The sequence below is a fragment of the Lampetra planeri genome, chromosome 18 (genome assembly GCF_965212315.1).
Source record: "Lampetra planeri chromosome 18, kcLamPlan1.2.h2, whole genome shotgun sequence".
NCBI lineage: Eukaryota > Metazoa > Chordata > Hyperoartia > Petromyzontiformes > Petromyzontidae > Lampetra > Lampetra planeri.
Genome location: NC_136124.1, coordinates 1,603,210 through 1,623,248, shown reverse-complemented (window position 1 = coordinate 1,623,248; position 20,039 = coordinate 1,603,210). Strand labels below are relative to the sequence as shown.

The 20,039-nt window shown below is 46.9% G+C and overlaps 1 protein-coding gene across 2 annotated transcripts; it reads right to left on the bottom strand.

Annotated features, from left to right (window-relative positions):
* Positions 1-767: 767 nt before the first annotated feature.
* Positions 768-18,674, bottom strand: ARHGEF33 (Rho guanine nucleotide exchange factor 33). 2 transcript variants are annotated; one of them, XM_078602244.1, is made up of 5 exons: positions 16,741-18,674; positions 14,118-14,179; positions 10,496-10,548; positions 1,957-2,121; positions 768-1,275 (listed from the first exon to the last, which is right to left on the bottom strand). In XM_078602244.1, the coding sequence occupies exons 3-5, from the start codon at positions 10,544-10,546 to the stop codon at positions 1,138-1,140; spliced, it is 354 nt and encodes a 117-aa protein (XP_078458370.1). In that variant the 5' UTR covers positions 10,547-10,548; positions 14,118-14,179; positions 16,741-18,674; the 3' UTR covers positions 768-1,137. The 2 variants fall into 2 exon arrangements, with proteins under 2 accessions (XP_078458370.1, XP_078458371.1); XM_078602245.1 differs by lacking the exon at positions 16,741-18,674 and having other exon boundaries at positions 14,118-14,459.
* Positions 18,675-20,039: the final 1,365 nt, after the last annotated feature.

Sequence of the window (20,039 nt, the reverse complement as noted above, 5' to 3'; positions counted from 1 at the left end):
GCTGAAACGTGGACTCAAATGCAGGACCAGCCCCTTGCTCTGACACAGTTTCTTGAACAGTGAAGAGGATTTAATGATGAAGTGCTCACTGCTCTGTGCTTGAACAAGCTGCGTTTTATTGAGGTTGCCGAAGTCTAATCCTGACTACTACTGTTTGCATCTGGACCTGATTATCCACGCGTGATGTGCGTCAAAAGCTAAGCAGAAACAATGGCTCCTCCCCTCTGTGATTCGCCCATAGTTGTGAAGTTTGAATCGGCTTCTCCTGTAGCCCTGTAGACAGCAGACTCCCTACAAGCAGACCACTGTGTAGGTTTTCACGGTGTATGTGTGTGTGCCTTTTCAGTCTGCACCACATGTTGTACGGCACGATGTCCGACGTTTTGCTCTACGCCCGGGAGCGAAACGTCAGACATCACGCTCGATGGTACAACCCAAAAAACACATTCAGAGACTCCGCAAACGTCATAAGGTCACTTAATAACAAGCGCAGGAAGGTTTTTCTCTCAGTCCGTGGTAGGAGACCATCTCAGATTTTTCGAAATGTTGCCAAATGTAGTGTAGGTGACGTTTCGTCAAGTCATGAAAGTGGTGAGTTAAGCTGCCAAAATCATATAGAGAGTGAAAATTAATTATCAGCGAGTGGCAACTCTCAACAACAACAACACAATTCCTGCAGTTACAGTGCCTTTTACGTTGCATCGCGTATTCCAAAAGTGAGCACAAATTCTAAAACGCGGGTCAGAGGGGTAATCCCAGGCCTAAAACTATTTTCATTTTATTTTACCAGGTAAGGCCCCCACTGAACTATATAGCTCTCTTTTAGAAGCGATCTGGCCACAAATGAAAGATCAATGAAGTGGCCTATCATGTGGACATTTATAACAGCCAAATACTCTAAACGCATGTTTCTAAATGTGGAGGGAAAAAGCAGAGGACCCGGAGAAAAATCCATGCGACCACAGGGAGAGAGACACGCAAACTCCAAATATACAGCAGGTGTCAGGGCCGGGATCGAACCCACGACCTGGCGTAGGTAACATCTTTCCACCGAGATGTCTGAAAAACCGAGCCGGCTCACTTTCGTGGGTATCCGTGGGGAAACGAGGAGTGAGCTCTAATTTTCCACCCCGCTGGTCACCTGCGCGTCACAGGCGTCTGCCGCTGCGCTGGAGCACACGACCGTTCGCTCGCGAGCGCCTCCACCTGCTGCTCCAGGCTCGCCTGCCGCTCCGACACCTTCCGCAGCTGCACCGCCACGTCCGCCAGCTCGTCCTAGACAACGGGGTGAGAGTCAGAAACAAACGGACTCGGTGAACGGATGCGTTGGCCAGCAGTACCACCGAATACAGGAGAGAGAGAAAAAACATGGCCACAAACTGGATGTAAAACCCCATCAGTGGGACGAGAATCTGAGAGCAAACCCTGGCAGTGAAATTTCTGAAGAATTTGGTAGAAGGAAAGAAAGCGATGGTGAGGTGTGGCTTGACCAAACGAAGCCTCACTGAATGTCAAGATTCTATTTTTCAGGAGAGTCCTGCATGCATTGGGATGCTTGGCCAACACCATTATTTAGTGGCATTGTCAGAATGAATTGGAGGACACCGGAAAAATAAAATAAAAATTAGAGGTTAACACAGATCAAATCCAGGAACCATTGCTGTGGCTTCCATCTCCTTGCTACCTCACAGGCCAAGTCTCCACCAACCGATGCTCCGAGGCAGTCTCCAATCCAAGTAATAATCATGCCCATCTCCGGTGATCTTGAAGACATATGATGAGCTTAGTGCATTAAGAGTGAATCGGTTGATTTTCTTATTCCCCTTTCGTAAAGGGCAACAAGGCAGCTGGTATGCCGCGCAGTGCACGGGCGGTCGCGCTGGCTGGCTGGCTGGTTGCCCGGGTGGCTGGCTGCCCCTGGCGCTGTGCTAATGCGGGCGGCAACAGGGGATGCACCTTGAGCCCCAGCAGCAGCTCCTTGAGCTGCTGCGTCTGCTGGGCGCACTCGGCGCGGTCGCGCTCAATCCTCTCCTCCAGGTACGAGTCCCCGTACTGGATCCGAGCCAACTCCTGCACGGCGCCCGTGAAGCCCTCCTTCAGCTCCGACACCAGCGTGTGCAGCTGCGACCCAGCCCAGCGGAGAGGAAAAGAGGTAAAGAAGCGAGAATTGGTTTTGTTTTCTGTGTTTTTGTTTTGTTTCCACAATTGTCTTCCATCTGCCTCCCATCCGCCTCACATATTAAGCGTCCATTTGGAGCACACGTCGAGCGATGCCGTCACTCCGTGTGCCAGAGAATGGATCACGGTGGGAGGTTTGGTGGGGTGCAATGGATTCAGCATCGCAGTTGCCCATCTCCCCCCCCCCACCCCTCAGTCGAAGCTAATGTTACAACCAGTAGTGACCGAATGCTGTAGAGCTGGAACAACTCGTAGAGTTGTAACGCACTTGCTAAACAAACAAGTAAACGCCATCGTGGAAGACTCCATAGAAAGTCTTCTGAAATGCCTACGAGTGACATTTTTAAGAAGCACACGAAGGGCTGCACTTTCCTGTGTGCCCTGCTAGAAATAAATGTCACGTGACAGTCAAACCAACATATGTTAGTTCCCAAAGCTGAGATTCAACAAATTAAAGGAAAACAAAATAGAATGTAATGGGATTTAATTGGTGACCAGGCTGAGGACATAAAGCCATGAGAACCCAGTTAACTCAAGCGTGGATGGAACCCAGATTCACCACCAGGCTCTCAGGGGGTGCCGGCTCAGCACTCTTGATTCCTGAGCCACCCATCCACCTGGGAAGCCCGGATTTAAATAAACACTTCAAGCTTTGCAGGGATTTGGACACAGTCCACATGTGGTCTGCCTGAAGTCAAAATGAGCCTTTGGGTGTCTTGCCCCTGGTTGGGCAAACTCTGCAGTACACAAATTGAGAAATGAACTTACTTAACTATAATCTTTAATATAGTTACTTAACTATATCTCTTTTTTAACCAACTAAAGGCCACTGAACTATTTGCTGTTTTTCAGAGATGACCTGGCCACACATGATAGCTAATCGAAATGGCTGATATCATCGTTACATGTGGGAATTTATAGCAGCTGCCGAATAATCTAAATGCATGTTTTTTTTGTATGTGGAGTGCAAAACACCCAGAGAAAAATCCACGCGACCACGGGGAGAGAGACCATGTGACCTCCAAATATACAGCACGCAGCAGGGTCGGGATCGAACCCACGACCTCCTGCATAGCAGGTGAGGGATATAACATCTCGTCGTATACTAATTTACTTGCCACTATTTTAATAATAGTTTTAATAATCTCAGCCCAATTACTTTGCCTTCATTTCCTTAAAGTGCAGAAAACCCAGCGGACGATTGTAATCAGTGGCAGTGCTAACCCATTGCGGGGCCCCAAGCAGAAAAAATAATGTATGAGTCCCACCCCCTCCCCCTTTCAATTCACAGGAGAAATTAACAAGAAAAACGATGTGGATGTAGAGGAATAAGATAAGAGAGTTGCAGACCAGATGAGAGAGCTTAATTGGCGTTTAATGTTAATGAACTTCATCATTAGACCAAAATATAATAATAAGGGGTTTTCCCCTTTTTTCTGGCAACAAAACTGAAACCTTTTAACAAGGATTCATGTCACTGCATTAACCACAATACTTGCAGTCAAAATGCAAACAAAAAACACACTTGCGAACAAAAACACACTTGTTTGCATTTTGACTGCAAGTATTGTGTTTAATGCAGTGACATGAATCCTTGTTAAAAGGTTTCAGTTTTGTTGCCAGAAAAAAAGGTGGAAAACCCTATTATGTTAATGGACTTGTTGTGTTTCAGTTCATTTCAGTTCAGTTGTGTTAATGAGGATTTGAAGTGGAGTTGATATTTGGCGCACCCCAGATTCACGAGTTTTTCGTGACTCTGAGCCCCCCCCCCCCCGTGAGCTACTTGGGGGCTTTAAATGTTTGCTTCATTTGCTTGGGCCTAGCGCCGCCCATTTAGTTTAAACACAGCAGTACACCCGGTGGGACCCCCCTGTATGGTTTGGGGCAGCGGGCCTGTTCCCTATCTTTCTATCCCCTGCTTTTCACAACCGGTTTGGCTTATGTTGGTGGTGTATACGTGCGTCAGAATGTGATCTATCGGTCCCGCACACTGCCTCGATAGAAAAAAAACACACTAAGCAAATCAAAGGAACACACCTTTCCGGAGGTTTTATGAAGAGATCAAACGTTTTAAATGTTTGCATGGAAAGTGTCCACGTAATTTAGCACTTGTCTTACACACGAATAACATGAAGTCGTCTCCTTTTTTGTAATAGTGAATAAAAAATTTTTTTTCCAAAAGAACATCTAAGCAACAGGTTACCATGTGTGTTGGCACGATAATCAAAATACGTTAAAACCCATTGCTACACAGCCAAAGTCGAAAGTTTGTTTTTATTATCGGTGTCATCTTAACCACATGTGGAATAAAACTGCGGCAACACGTGTGATATTCCAGCGACTAAAACGTTCCAAACAAAAAAAAACACCATCCCAAGAAGGCGGCATTTACCTTAAATGAAATGTTCCGAGAAGGAAAATAATTCCATTTCAAAGGAGAAGTCTGGCTCAGGGTTTTTTTTATTGCTCTCTCCACTGCCATCGACTGTGTTGCCAACGCGTCGGTGGTCGCCGTTTTATTAATGAAAAAAATTCCGGGTCGTACCGAGTGTGGCGTCTGCCACGATGTCCGACGTTTTGCTTCCACGTACCAGGGGCTTCTTCAGGAACTAAGCCCCCTGGGCAACGTGGGGCAAAACGTGGGACATGACGGCGATCATTAAACGGCAACGCTGTGCGTCTGCACTGTAAACGATTGGAACGGCAAAATATTTATTGATTTATAAAATGTATATTGAAAAAAAAACTTCGAAACTACATGTAAATAAATACGGTGGAGCTTATAATGTTATGTTACATCTCTTTTGTCGTGTCACTGCTGTGTGTACACACATCACACAGTGTACACGCATCACACTCAGCGTGTACACACACACAGCGTGTACACACATCATACAAGCCACGTGACCATTACTGGCTATGCCCCCCCCACTTCACACACCCAGGTTGTCTCTGCTTCGCCCCCACTGAACAAACAGCGAGATTGACGACACTTGCACACACACACACACGTGGCGACTTACCGCCACGTGTGTGTGTGTGTTGGGGAGCAGCGCTGGTTTCCAGGTGATTTGCTCTACCGGCGGCATCGTCGCCTACGCAGGACAGCACAGTCCTCACATGCTGACACCCCCCCACCCAGCGTGGCTTCCTTTTTCATAGGAGGCGACGTGATTGTGCAGAAGCCGCGGGGCAAACATCCTCCTGGATTCACACCCCGCGCCGCGTCGGTGTTGTGGCACATGTTCACAGAGCACCCTTCTAAGTCCACAGTAAACCTGCCAATGTTGGGCCAGACGTCGAACACGTGGATGGGCTCACGGTTGCATGTTTACTGGATCGCTACGTACATAGAGCAGTGGAGTACATTCGGCATTGCTTTAATCAGATCACTCGGAATGCGGCCCGATCTGGGGAGCTGGCATTTCAATGAATTGTCGCGATTCGTGACGATTCTATTGAAATATAATTTAAAAAAAAGTTACGCTGCTTTTGTTTTGCTTTCGATTGTTTCATCTTGTGCGTACAGTCGTGTTTGCTCCATTCGCCTAAATGTAATTGGAAATGATTTAGCACGAATCGTAAATACGTTGCCAATTCTAATGCACACACAAATCCAATTGAGTTGTGAGCACGTTAGCACCACTGCTAACGCAGGAGGAGCAGCAGCGTCACCCAATGACTTGATAAACAAAATGCATGGCATGGATATACACTCCAGTAGCTGTATATGCACGATTTACTTCTGCACAGGCCAACAACTGGTTGTTTATAATGTCAACAACACGCGAAGCACGATGCCTTGGGCTCACCATGACTTTGGGGACAGCGTGCAATAATGCTGAGCGTCACTCATCTTCTACAGTCTACACCACCAATTTGTTGAGCTCCTTGGAAGACACAAACTGTGGCATCAACAGCATAGACCGAACGGACGGACGGGGGGGCGATTTAAATAGCAGCCACCAAACAAAACCACACTTTTGTCTTCTGCGCAAGACAATTCACGTTTATTTTTCTAGACTCGCGTCTCCCGAGTGGTTACGGCGGAACAAGGCAGGGCCCCTTTCTCCTCTCTGAAGAGCACCTCCCCCCCCAGGTCTCCCCTTGTGAACAGGAGATGTTCTATTATTAAAACGACGGTCTCTCTCCCCCCGTCTCTCTCGAGACGAGCCACGCAAGGCAACCACCGTAGTATCAGGGTCATCGGCAGAAGCGTGATGTGGAACCCATGAGTTATAAAGCTACGGAACGATTCGCGTACCGTACGCGTATCGTGTCGCATGTTCAGGACCCATCCAGAAACAATGTTGCTGCTCTGTGTTTCTAACCAACTAATACTCGATATTAGAAACAGCACCGTTCACACAATGCCTCAGAGTGCTTTACATTCAATAACCCAACGCTAAACAATCCCTTGGCTAAAAGAATGTGTTTTATATAAAAGTCACGCAATCTATACAGACAGGTGGCATACGAGCGGAAACAAATCTCTTACAAGACAGGATTTAAAAGACTTGATCAGCTGATAGTCCATAGTGTGCTGCAGAAGAGTCTTGTTCCACAGACAAGGAGGTTGCTGAAGATTCGATCGCCAATCGATCGCGGGTTTGTGAGCTCCCTTTCTTCCCCTCATGCATATCCAGCACCCCCCTGAAGAGCTTTGCAACCAGCTTAACCGACTCTCATGGCCGACCCCTAAGGCTGTCCGTATCGTACGCTCGGTATGTTACGGCATTGTTTCGTGAAAACAAAAACATTGATTCTTTCACTCACGATAAATGCATCGAATCACGCACGTGAGAATCGGCCATTTAAGATTCATGTTAATTTCATGAAATAGACATAATATTGTTACGTTTAGGCAAATGGAGTGTGCAACGTTGTAAAAACAAGTTCACGATAAATAATGAAAACGAGACAGTAAAAATGAGACGAAAAAACGTGATCCTTAAATCAAATGGCAACATCGAATCAGTGCAATTCAGTGGGCTAATAACTAGCATGGCTATTCTACGCGCGGCATGTGGCTATTTCGGCTGACACGCAAGAGCCAAACACATTTCTGCATCACGTGACCAAGGATGGCAACGACTTTGGGACACCTTCATCCAGCAGTGGATAGACCACGGCTGCTGCTGGCACTGATGATGATGATGTCACTTCGAGGGCCCATCAGCTTGACTAATGGCAATAATTATTTTAAACCTGTCAGCGTTTCCGTTGCGATAGCCTTTCTCGCGAGATAACAGGTTTCTATTGATGTGTCCACGTGACGTGGGTTTTTCCTCGTCATTTAGAGATTGTGAATTGTTGCCACGAGGTAGTTTGGCACAATCGCTGAGTTTCTGGCCAAGCAAGCGGCTTAAAGAAGCGACGTGGAGGTGACCCAACACGTGCCTTCCTCTTCCCTTCAGAGTCACAATCTTGATTCGTGCTGGAGGAATCCGATGAGCCGTGAAGCTCTTTTTCACACATTTCCAGTAGGGCGCCACGTTTGGCGACTGCACAACACACGCACACGACTCCCTCCCCAAAGCCTTTACCCCCCCCCACCGCACTGTAGGACCTGCTCAGACACGTCCACTCCCGACGCCACGACTCGCTCTCAACGGAACGGGCCGCGCGGGGCCGTTCCGTGACACCCGCAGAGAATTCGCTGCCGACGCGTGACCCAGGGCACGGCCGCTGGTCAATCCGCTGCCGGGATGAAGAAGGCCCCCTACCCATGCCCGTTGTGGGTTTGTGGGGGATGTTTGACCACGATTTCACCATTACCGGCCAGCAGAGGTGGGACAAAGTCATTGTTATGCAAGTCCAAGTCGAGTCGCAAGTCATCAAATTCATGACTCGAGTCTGACTCGAGTCCAAGTCACATGACTCGAGTCCACACCTCTGCCGGCCAGTATGGATTGGTGACGGTGGCAAATAAAGAAGTGGGAGCATAGAAGTAAAGTACAAACACTGATCCAGCTGAAACTGCCCTTTGCTGCCCACAACAGGCTCAAGCCTGCTTGGCTTCCGAGATCTCACGAGATCAGCCTCATTGCGGGTGATTTTGTCGTTTGCAATTCCCAAGTAAAGGTAAAAAGGTGAAGGCGCAGCCCTGCAAGTGCTTGCTCACGCCACTCCTGGCAGAAAGGACATCCGTTCAAGCGAACTTCCAACAGGGCATTTGGTCCACTCTGCCACATTGGCCAGATGTGTTGGAAGGGATACCCAGGTAGAAGAGGTCACTTCATCCAATATTGTGCAGTAACCTTGTTTGGTAACTGAAACCTTTGCCGTCAAGACTTATCGATTAACTTTGTGCGATGCCTGTAGCTGCATTTCATTGGGGCAGTGACGGAGTCTCTTATATAATGTTTTTTTCCCCTCCCTCTGAATACCAGGCACAGGTGGAGCCAATGTGAGTGAAGAATTGCTGCAGTCACGTGTGAAGTGTCTTCACTGTCGAGGCATGTGGGGTAACGTCTGTACACATGTAAATAAAATAAATAAAACAGAACGATAATTGACAGCCTTTCGTCAAACCACTTGGGGGTGAAGGTCCCTCCGTGCCACACTTCACCACACTCGTCAGCGCAGGCTGGTGAAGGCGGTGCGCTCAGGACTGATTCGGGCATCACTCTCCACTCACGCTAACCACAGCCGAGAATCGAACTTCGGTGGAATTGGGTGCGTAGACTAACATTTGCTCGACCCCCTTGTGCCTTTTGCATTGGGAGCTCTGATTCTATGCGAGCAGCAGATCAAACGACTGTACTTTAACCGACGTAGACCCACTGCTTTCATGGGCTCTCACCTGACCAAAGTAAGAACAACTGATTGAGGAAATGCCCTCTTTGAAACGTTGTGTACATACCAGTGGCAGTCTAAATGTTTGCAGAGTGGGAGGTTAAATATGTCTCTGAGCATACTCGTTTAAATCAAACGGTTAACTTACTATTTATTCTGTTATTTGAAGAGCTCTGTCTGAACAGAGATTCGGTGAATAGAGTATGCCAAAAATAATGAAGAAACATTTGTTGAAATCTACTGCTGGATGAAGGCGCTCATCCACCCTCCCAGGAGGCCATGCAATGTTATTGTACAATACCTGTATTCTTTTATCTAGAGATACAAATATGTTCAAGGAGCTGGACTTTCTGCTTATTTATCTCGTCACTCTCAGCTTAATGTTACTTTCACATGTTGATCTTTACCAAGACTGGGCCTTGCCCCACCTCATCTCCCCTCTCTCATCTCCTGCCATGTCCCCCCAAGTCCTCTTTGTCCCAACACGGACCTCCCCTCTCTCTCCACCTTCTACTCCCTGTGCCAATTTCGTTTCCGGCCCTTCTCCCCCTCCTTGCACCCCTCCACTGGAATCAACTTCCCCTGTACATTGAGCAGCACTGCCCATAGACTCAGCACTGCCCATAGACTCAGCACTGCCCATAGACTCAGCACTGCCCATAGACTCAGCACTGTCCATAGACTCAGCACTGCCCATAGACTCAACACTGTCCATAGACTCAGCACTGTCCATAGACTCAGCACTGCCCACAGACTCAGCACTGTCCATAGACTCAGCACTGTCCATAGACTCAGCACTGCCCACAGACTCAGCACTGTCCATAGAGTCAGCACTGCCCACAGACTCAGCACTGTTCATAGACTCAGCACTGTCCATAGACCCAACACTGCCCACAGACTCAGCACTGTCCATAGACTCAGCACTGCCCACAGACTCAGCACTGCCCATAGACTCAGCACTGCCCATAGACTCAGCACTGCCCATAGACTCAACACTGCCCATAGACTCAGCACTGCCCATAGACTCAACACTGCCCATAGACTCAGCACTGCCCATAGACTCAGCACTGCCCATAGACTCAACACTGCCCATAGACTCAACACTGCCCATAGACTCAACACTGCACCATAGACTCAACACTGCCCATAGACTCAACACTGCCCACAGACTCAGCACTGCCCATAGACTCAACACTGCCTATAGACTCAGCACTGCCCACAGACTCAACACTGTTCATAGACTCAACACTGCCCCTGTACATTAAGCAGTCACCATCCTTAACCTCCTTCCGTTCCCTTCCTAAAGCTCCACTCTACTGCCCATTCTCTTCCTCTTCCCTCGCCCCTCCACCCCTTCCCGTCCCTCCCATACCCTTGTGTGACCCCTAAGTTACCCCTCTGTCGCGGTCACTCATTCCTCAGCCTTTGCACCCCCTTGCCATGTAAGTTATTCTGTTGTTACCGTTTTCTAAACTACGTTAAGCGCCTTGAGCGAAGGTGTTAAGTAGAGGAAGGTTACCTGTGTTATGTGGGCAGCCAAGTCATCGTCTTGAGTAACCTCTGTAGCCATTTCTGTAAGAAACAAACCGGTTTGCATTTTTTTATAATTAAAATAAATTATTATTAGGCTGACATTGTTCCTCAAACACTTTCAATTAAATATGATTTCACTATGGCCTTCCTTAAGAAATGAAAGTCAGCAACTTTATTAAATCTATTTAAAAGGGGGGGGGGGGGGGTACAGGTTGTACAATTTAACGGCTTGGAAAGAAAACCTAAGAAACCATAAATAAATACAGTGCTTTGTCAGACAGCACCATAACGCCATAGTTCAATAAGACACGAGGGGAATTCGTACATCTGTTGACAAGAAAGGCACTATCGGCAGATATATGGCAATCTGAGGGTCCCAATGTTCACACATGTCTGCAATTTTGGCATTTCTTCTCAGAAAATTGGCAGAAAATTGACCTTACATTCACAAATAAATTGGGCCCTCAAAATCACTCTTGCTACATTCACATATTAGAGAGCACCGACGTTTAAGCAGGAAACAAACATGCGGACCTGTAAACCCATATGGTTTACCCGTATTCTTGTGCAGGGAAATTGAGTTTTCAAGTCCATACGTCGTACAGCCGTTTCAATATGGACACAAAATGTGTTTTGTCTATTTTTTTGTGTTTATCCCTTGTGATGGAACTTTGTAGGATGAACGTTGAGATTTAAAAGGGGACGGGGTGACCAATAAGATCTGAGTTGATCTGTCATAAAGTCGACACCGATAAGTGGTTGACAGGTATGAACATGTACGGTAACACTCAGCTGTAGATCTGCAGTTACTGCAGATCATTGGAAAGTGCAAACTGCTGAACTGGCTTTGACATTGCCAGTACTGCACTTGTGTTGAAAAAACGAAGCTTTCAAAATAACCCAAACGAACGGCTACAAATCCCCGCAGTTTTACAATTCGTGGTCTATCTCAGCGATGCAATCTTACGCCCGGAGACCATTCGGCACATGCAGGCACACAATTAGTATGCGTGCACATGGGTAGCCCCGTCCGGCCAACCGTTACGCAAAATCCTCCCCTCCCCACACAACACGGCTTTTGTGGGGGCGTAAGATTATCTATCTGCCCGTGCGCTTTAGCCTTCACGCATCGTTTCGGAAAAACAAAGCACGCGCCGCGTGCGTCCTCCTAGACATCGCCGGTGCACGCGGCAGACACGAGAGAGAAAGCATCGCGAATAGACACGCGCTGGTTGCTGCCACTGTACACGCGGACATTGGCTCAGGTTTCAGTCGGGTATCACGCTGCCTATGCCATCCTAACTAGCCTCCTGTGGCTGTATTCCTACTATAACAATATCACATCGCAATGAATTAATAGACCGTGAAATATATTTGTTTCATCACGATGTACATACAGCCCTGTGTCAATGAAGGCCTCCCCATGCTGTATCTGTCGTTGGGGTTATTTGGCCATATTCATCTACCCTGGTCAGGGCAAGTTGGTGAAAGGGTGGGGGGGCTATGACCAGTTCAGATGTCACTCACCAATGACACGAGCCATGGCCAGGAATATAAAACCAATAAATACAGTTGCCCATTCACTGAATGTCTTTAAGGCCTACTTTATAAGAGATGTCTCATGTCAGAGGGCTCTTCATTGGGATATGAACCAGGGCCGTAGCCATGGAGTCAACATTGGGGGGACCAAATCTTCCAGGGGGTCTGGGGTCCTCCCCCCCCCAGAAAAAAAATCTAAATTTGAAAACGAATTTCCTGCCTAAAATATTAAATAATTCACAAACACATGGGATGGACTATTTTTTTTTTACAATTATTTCTTTTTTACCTTTTCTTGTTTCATTGTATGTAATGGCAGTGATTAGGGATTAATAAAGTACAACCATAACCAGAATCATATAAACAGAAATATATTTTATAGCAATATATTAGTGGGGACATTTTGAGCATATTTGAATATTGGGGGGGGGGGATGTGCCCCCCCCCCAATATGTATTATAATTACGGTCTTGATATGAACAAAGGTTTTCATTTGTAACCAATTAAAAACATCACACAAGGTCAACCCAAGTTCACATTGAAAGTACCTATTTACAGTAATGCCTTGAAGGCACGCAATTCAGCAGAATAATTAACCTTCTCATTAAGGTTACACGCAGGTGTTTGTTATGTATTAACGCGGGTGGGTGCACAGCCTGGAAGCCACACTCACAAGGGACAGCAAGGGTGAGATTCAAACGTTGAATTAGAAACCAGAGTGACTGGGAGCAATGAGACACTGGCATCAATACTAGCGCAAGGCAAGCTGATCTAAACAAGCTCGACACACACTCTCTGCTGCTTTCGGTGAAGTCGCCTAGATAGACAAAATAATAAAAAGAACACGACGTTTCGGTCGCAACACAAGCGTCCATCGTCAGGTGAGAAATCGTGATCTGCTGTTGTGGCTTTATATAGGCACGGGGGGGAGAGGGGGGAGGGTTTGTGGCGTGCAGGGACGGGTGGGGGCTGTAGAAATCAGCATGTCCATGAGCTTGAGTCGTGAACTCCTGCAGCCACGACTCTACAAACCCCCCCTTCCCCCCCCCCTCTCGTGCCTATATAAAGCCACAACAGCAGATCATGCTTTCTCACCTGATGACGGACACTTGTGTTGCGAGCGAAACGTCGTGTTCCTTTATTATTTTTTCTACCTACGTGATTTTACCCAAAGAAGCAGAGAGTATGGATTCATGCAGTCACGAAAGCTTCAAATCAAGCTCGACATGCCAAGTGATTGACATTTACAGCCCGATGTCAATCAATCATCTGTCGGTTATGGATGTTTGTTTGACCATATTTCAACATGCTGGTCACAGGGAGACTTGCAGTGAAGTGTGGGCTGGTACCCAGGAATATTTCGCTATTGCTGGGAATCAAACAACTCTGGTCACGGGGTTCGCAGTGCTGAGCGTTTATCAATTGCAGCATCGCCTCACCCTACCGAATGATTAAGCGAGTGCATGTTTAGGAGTCACAACAAATTGTACCGCAGTTAAAACACACATTGCACCTGCGATTATCTCAGAACTAATTGAGTTGTTTTCCTTAAACGTATTTGTGTTTGAGCAGCTGAACAAGGAGCTTCTATTTAAGGAATGAAGGGTGATATGTTGTAAAACATGCCCACGTGACTGACATCTGTTGCTTCATACATTCATAATAACGTGTTTTTGGGTTTCAAATAAAAACATTCATGTAATCAAATTAAAACAATTTGATTACATTGTCGGATTCGTATCACTGCCCACGCGCATATACAGCCTCATTGTCAGATAGATGCATCATCGTTTCACTGTCATTGCCTTCATTAATCTTGAGCCACGACAGACGGATGAAGAGACAGCCCAGCGCGTGACAGATGTACAGACCGCGCAGAGCAGCCCCTAAAAAGGAGGCTACAATGTTCATGACCCTTACAGATATCGAAGGAAAGACGAGCTGTATTTATAATCCCATTGAGGCCACCACAAATGTAGTACTACTGTATTATTCACGGGAGACCGACGAGGCAACGGCGTTAAGTAAACATTGTGTGGACGTAGCAGTGAGCAAGGTGCCACACTTACCGCGTCTTGAGGCTGCAGCCACTTGTCCACCACGCTGCCTTTCGTCCAAATCAAGAGGCGATCTGTCACACAGTAATAGTTCTTGTTGAACACATTTAACAGTGGCCCGCGTTCTAAAAAATAATAAAGTCTTCACTCACAACACAACGGTTCGCGTGTTTTTGTTGTCGCAAAATAGAAGGGCAACCCGGTTAAGGATGGCGTTGATGTAACGGCGCTAGCCGGCAAAGCCTTTTGTTTCGAGATGCCATTGTGTTGGCCCCCACGCTCGCAGTGATGTCAAGCCGCATGCAAGCTGCCTGCCTCCAGCCTCTCTCTCTCGCCTGCTGATATCGATTCTTTCTGTCGCTACAAACCTCTCCCCACCTCACCCTTCACGATCCCTCCCACTCTCTCGCCCCCTCTCTCTCCCTCCCTCCCTGAAGCCCTCCGCGGGTAACCCGAGTCTCAGCAGTGCTCACGACATTTGGACCTGGGGGGGGATGGGGACAGCGTCGGCGAGGATAAAGAAATGAGGGGAGGAAGCGAACATTAATTCGGTTGAATGGCGCAGTGAGTCGTAGCCACCATGCTTCGGTGATGCATACGTTTGAGCCAATTTTGGACTCGCCTCTGTTGCTTGTTGTTGCGGTGATTACAGGTGCTTGTGGATTTACCAATTATACAAATGCAGGACTGAGTGAATGAGCAGCGCACATTATCGTGAATGTTCCAGAATGACTAGAACCTGATATTTGGCACAATTATAGTTACGTTTACGGTTTAATTACGGAAAAATATGAGAAAAATTACTATTTTGCCCCTAAAATTACAGCATGGAGATTATCGCTTATCGGACAGGGTCAGTCTGAAGTTCTCCATTGCTGTAAGTCTCGTGCTATACACTTACATGGCCCACGACGACATAGACCAAAGAATTCCCATTGCACTCGGTGTTGACACGCAAACTTATAGAACAGAGGCAAAGCCCACTCCTGGTCAACTAACATGTCATCGCATTGTGATTGATTACTGTAGACTACATTGTTTGGCAAACTTTCAGAAAATTCGCAATGTATTTAATGGCACGTTATTTTTTATTTTGTTCCTTTGACAATGCTAACATGGGTGCCACGTGTCGAGTCAGGGAGTGGGGCCATCACCACTAGAATATTTGCCCTTAAAAGATTTCAGCCACAAACATGACAAGTTGCCGGTTTAAATACCGGAGATTCATTTGCCGACGGCTGCTCAATTTCGGACCAATCCAGGACTCTCCTGGACCCCCGTCCCCCACATGTGACATGGAACGCTCCAACTTCCGAGATCTGCGCAAATGTTGAGGGGTTTAAATTGGAATGTGCCAATCTGTGAAGGGATTGTTGGGAGATGCGCTGTTGGCAGTGATGCACCAGTGTTAATAACAAAAACAACTTTTGTTATTAAAACTTCCTTGAAAGTAAAATGTCAGTCACACTTCAAGCAATGGCCCTTGGAATACTAAACCAAACTCACATATCTTTGTGATATGGAGAGGGGTCATTGCCCGAAACATCGCCTATTTTTTTTTTCAGGCCAGCCACAGTATTATTGACGAATGTGTTAATTTTGTGTTCATCTGTAAAGGGGAAACCTGCTAGTGGCGAGTGATATCTGAACTGATCCTGGGTTTACCAACCCATACTGATAAAATGGTGAAGTATGGTCAAACAACACACATCGAGGCCATCATTCAGCAATTGATTGAGAATGGGCTGTCATTAGTATCCTTACGAGAGTCACATCTTTGGTTTATACAATTAACATGTCTGTAAAAAAATTGCGTATTACTCATTTAGTTATTTTCAAACAGAACTCATTCAGTCAACTACTGGAACAAGCCACCGTTGTTAAACGCTGTAAAAATATATCACAATTCGACGAATCGTTGTAATTAAGTCACACACAATGTTGCGGACATTTCGGTGAATGGAAGCGCCTCTCGTAGCTGCAGGGGTGACATGAACTGATGACATGAATTGAAGACCATCGATTCTCACGTGAATTGATGGGTGTCAAGTGAGATTTACCATCGATGTATATCGATTAATCGACGCATCATTCCCGCCCAACTATGAACACTACCGAAGTCAGATGTTTTTTTTTTACATGCGATAGACCGGTTTATGAATTAAAAAAATACATCTATTAGAATCGTTTTCGTCAAAGTAAACAACAATACAGCATTCTGAGAAATAGGTCAATATTTGGTTCCTCACTTTTACATAATCGATTCGGTCAAAGCGGTTGCATTTAACTGCTTTATTTTCCTTTCGATGTAAAAGAAAGCGATAGATGCCCGTCACTGGATCATACACGTTTCATTGTTAAGGCCACAGAGTTACCCACGAAGGCATCGAACCTTTGTGTAATCTGTGCTGGTACACCACTGTGAACGCAGCAAACGCAGCATCACCCCCCCCCCCCCCCATATTGTCATTCAAGTCCAGAAGGTGGTTGGATGTTCCCCACGTAAACCTGTAACGTTGGGCTAGCGTCGCTCGGCATGTGGTTGGAACACGTTGCACCGACGTTGGCTCAACGTTGCACGTTTACTGGGGCCGCGAGCCAGCCCAGTGTGAGGTTTAAACCCCTCCCCGATCACCTTTCCAGCACGGCGTCTTGGCAGCACGTGGCTGGCGTCTTGGCAGCATGCGGCTGGCGTCTCCACGGGCTTGCCGTCACCACAGCAACAGGAATCCACCGCGTGGCTTTGAGTCACCACGAGTCCCTCTGTGCACGTGCCATCGGCACTTCAGCAGCGGGAGGCGGTCACCTCGTGTGCACGCGAGACTTGGGCAGGGCTGAGATATCGGCACTCTCAATGTAAGATATCGGCACTCTCAATGTAATATATCGGCACTCTCAATGTAATATATCGGCACTCTCAATGTATTGCTGCAGAGGGGCACCGCATCTCAGCTGGGCCCGAAGAGCGACCTGGAAGAAGACAACATGGAAGAAGACATAATGCAGGGGTATTGGGTTAGATCGCATTAATACATGTGTCGTTAAACCCGCCACCACCCGACACAGCCAACTAGTAAGGGTTGTCACGTCAACAGAACGTGGCCGATTCGTCACTAGTACAGCACACCGGTGTGTTGGAGAGCAAAGCCACAACATTTCCAATAAGAGTACGACGTTTCGCCAGTAATTACAACTAGCTTCATCAGGCGACAGCCAGATTTGTGTAGAAATCCTCCTGTTTCGCTCCTTAAATAGAGGGACAGATGTGGTGACACCATTTGTGAGCAACTTTTTGCACGAAGTGGGGGGAAGGGGGAATTAATGAATGCATATAAATGACTAATCTAATATAAATGATTATTGCTAATATAAATGACTGACTATCCATTACCGGTTAGATTATTTACTTTGTATGGTAATCAACGCACATTATGGAAGAAGACCTGATGAAGGGAGTAATGCGGAAAATCGACCTATTTGGACACCGATGTAGGATGGACAACAAAGACAATTAACAGTGTGCTGTTTGGAAAAATAGAACCGGAAAGAAGGAAGGATGAGCTGACAGAGAGCGGCTTGACGAGGACATCACAAGACGTCGGTGCCAGAAAGACGTGGCCACTACTTGAGCACATTGGCACAAGACGGAGAGGAAAGTGGAAACAACAAATGACGAAATGTGCAGTGGACACCTACGGGCTCTCCACCCATGGGTCGTGATGATGATGTAGCTCGTCAGACTTCATTTCTATATATCTGGTAATCTGTATAAATGTATGGCTGTTAGATATAAATATACGGTCGTCGTTCATGCAAATTGCATCTCACAATCGCGCAGGAACCAGAGACGTGCTGTAAGGTAGCAGCAGCAGCCCAGCAGCGAGTCGGTGCTGCCTACTCTCTGTAGTCCTCTACATATTAAGATGTTTAAAACCAATTCGGGAGTGTTTATACGTATGTATGTTGAACTTCTTTCGCACCGTACGTAGCCGACCGTGCTAATCAGAGGTTTACAGGAATAATTCCCTATATTTACACAGCAAAGTCTGAAAATCAAGATTCATTTTCAGGAGTGTCTTGCATAGGGATGGTTGGACATGTCCAACAATGAGTGTCTGGCTTCGTATGGGAGGAAAATTGAATACTCAAAAAATCTACATGCATACGAGTGGGTATACAATTCGAACCTCTGCAGACTGGTTCAAGAATCAACTGCTATACTGTCATCTTCTGGCCGCCTTGCCGTGCAAATCTACACCTGGAATTTTCTAACAGTATCCCAACCAAGTACTCACCAGGCCGAACACTGCTTAGCATCCGGTCTTTGATGAGATGGGGTCAAAATCAGGGTGATTTGGTCAGACGAAAAGTATTAGGGAGTACATTTTAATTATCAAACATTAAGACACGTTATAAAGCCTCATACCAGCGAAGCTTTAGTCATTTCCAATCCTGCCAAGTCACCTGCTCTGTTTCACAATTAAATACAGAATAACTCTGCAATAAAACATTGTTGTTGGCTACTTTGGCAAGTCTACCGCAGCTCAGCTCTCAGCTCAATGAAGCACTGCAAAGCAGAGGTGTGGACTCGAGTCATGTGACTTGGACTCGAGTCAGACTCGAGTCATGAATTTGATGACTTGCGACTCGACTTGGACTTGCATAACAATGACTTTGTCCCACCTATGAGATGTGGACTCGAGTCATGTGACTTGGACTCGAGTCAGACTCGAGTCATGAATTTGATGACTTGCGACTCGACTTGGACTTGCATAACAATGACTTTGTCCCACCTCTGCTGCAAAGTGTGAACAATTGGCAAGAAACATATTAAAACAAAACCAAAATCCCACTGCGAGAAAACATACATGGAAGTCAATAGAGGTGGCAAAATGTTTGTAAAGTTCTTACCGACTTTGTGTAGAAGAAGTCTCGGGCCAGACTGTGCGCAGTCTGATAAGGCGAGACTTTAACCGTAACCAAGGGGCTTTGGGACCAACGCTAACAGAACACGCGTCATTTGCCGACGCCTGCACAGCACACAATGATGCCCCCACCCCACCCCCCATGTTTATAGTCAACACTAGCTGTTAGCAAGTGGAGTTAGGGAGCACCTATTAAGGCTGCATCGCACACACGGGACAACCTCTGTCTCACTAGCGCCGATGTTTACACATTGCAGCGGGTACTCATTTTAGGGCTGAGTTGACCCAGGGGAGGTCCAGGACCGGTTCTGATATGACTCGCCCACTGATGCTGCTCAGGGGCCGTCCATAAATGACGTCACGCACCTAGGGGGGGGGGGGGTCAGACATTTGTGACGATGTGTGACGAGAGGGGGGGGAGGGGAAATGTGACGTCACATCAAAATGCGCAACTTTAAATAAATATAGATAACACGTTCTACTTAATTAAATAGACTTTTTAAATGTTTTCTCCTACAACATCAGAGTGCAGCGCCACATTAAATACGTACTACAATGACAATAGTTTAAAGCGATTTTAAGCATGTTTTATTTAGGGGGGGGGGGGCAGAGCTTTGTGACGTCATATTTGAAGGGGGGGGGGGGGTCTGACTTTTTGTGACGCCGTGTGACGAAGGGGGGGGGTCAAAAATCGTCCAAAATCGCGTGACATCATTTATGGACGGCCCCTCATGGCCGGGAAGCAACTTCATCAGTGGCCCGGCGTTGCTGGCTTTGCACGAACCATTGCACCACCACGACCACGGAGAGAATAATTCCCCGGTGTAGGCAACCCCACATCGGTGGGGGCAGATGCTGCCATAAATAACACACAAAACAAGGACAAAGATCCCCCGTGCAGCCTTACCAGACTGTTGGGGCAAGTGCTGTTCGCAAGCACGTAGATATTAGACAAATGCTAAAAGGTACGGACAATCAGCTGCATTAAAGGGCGGGGCATGGGCTGTAG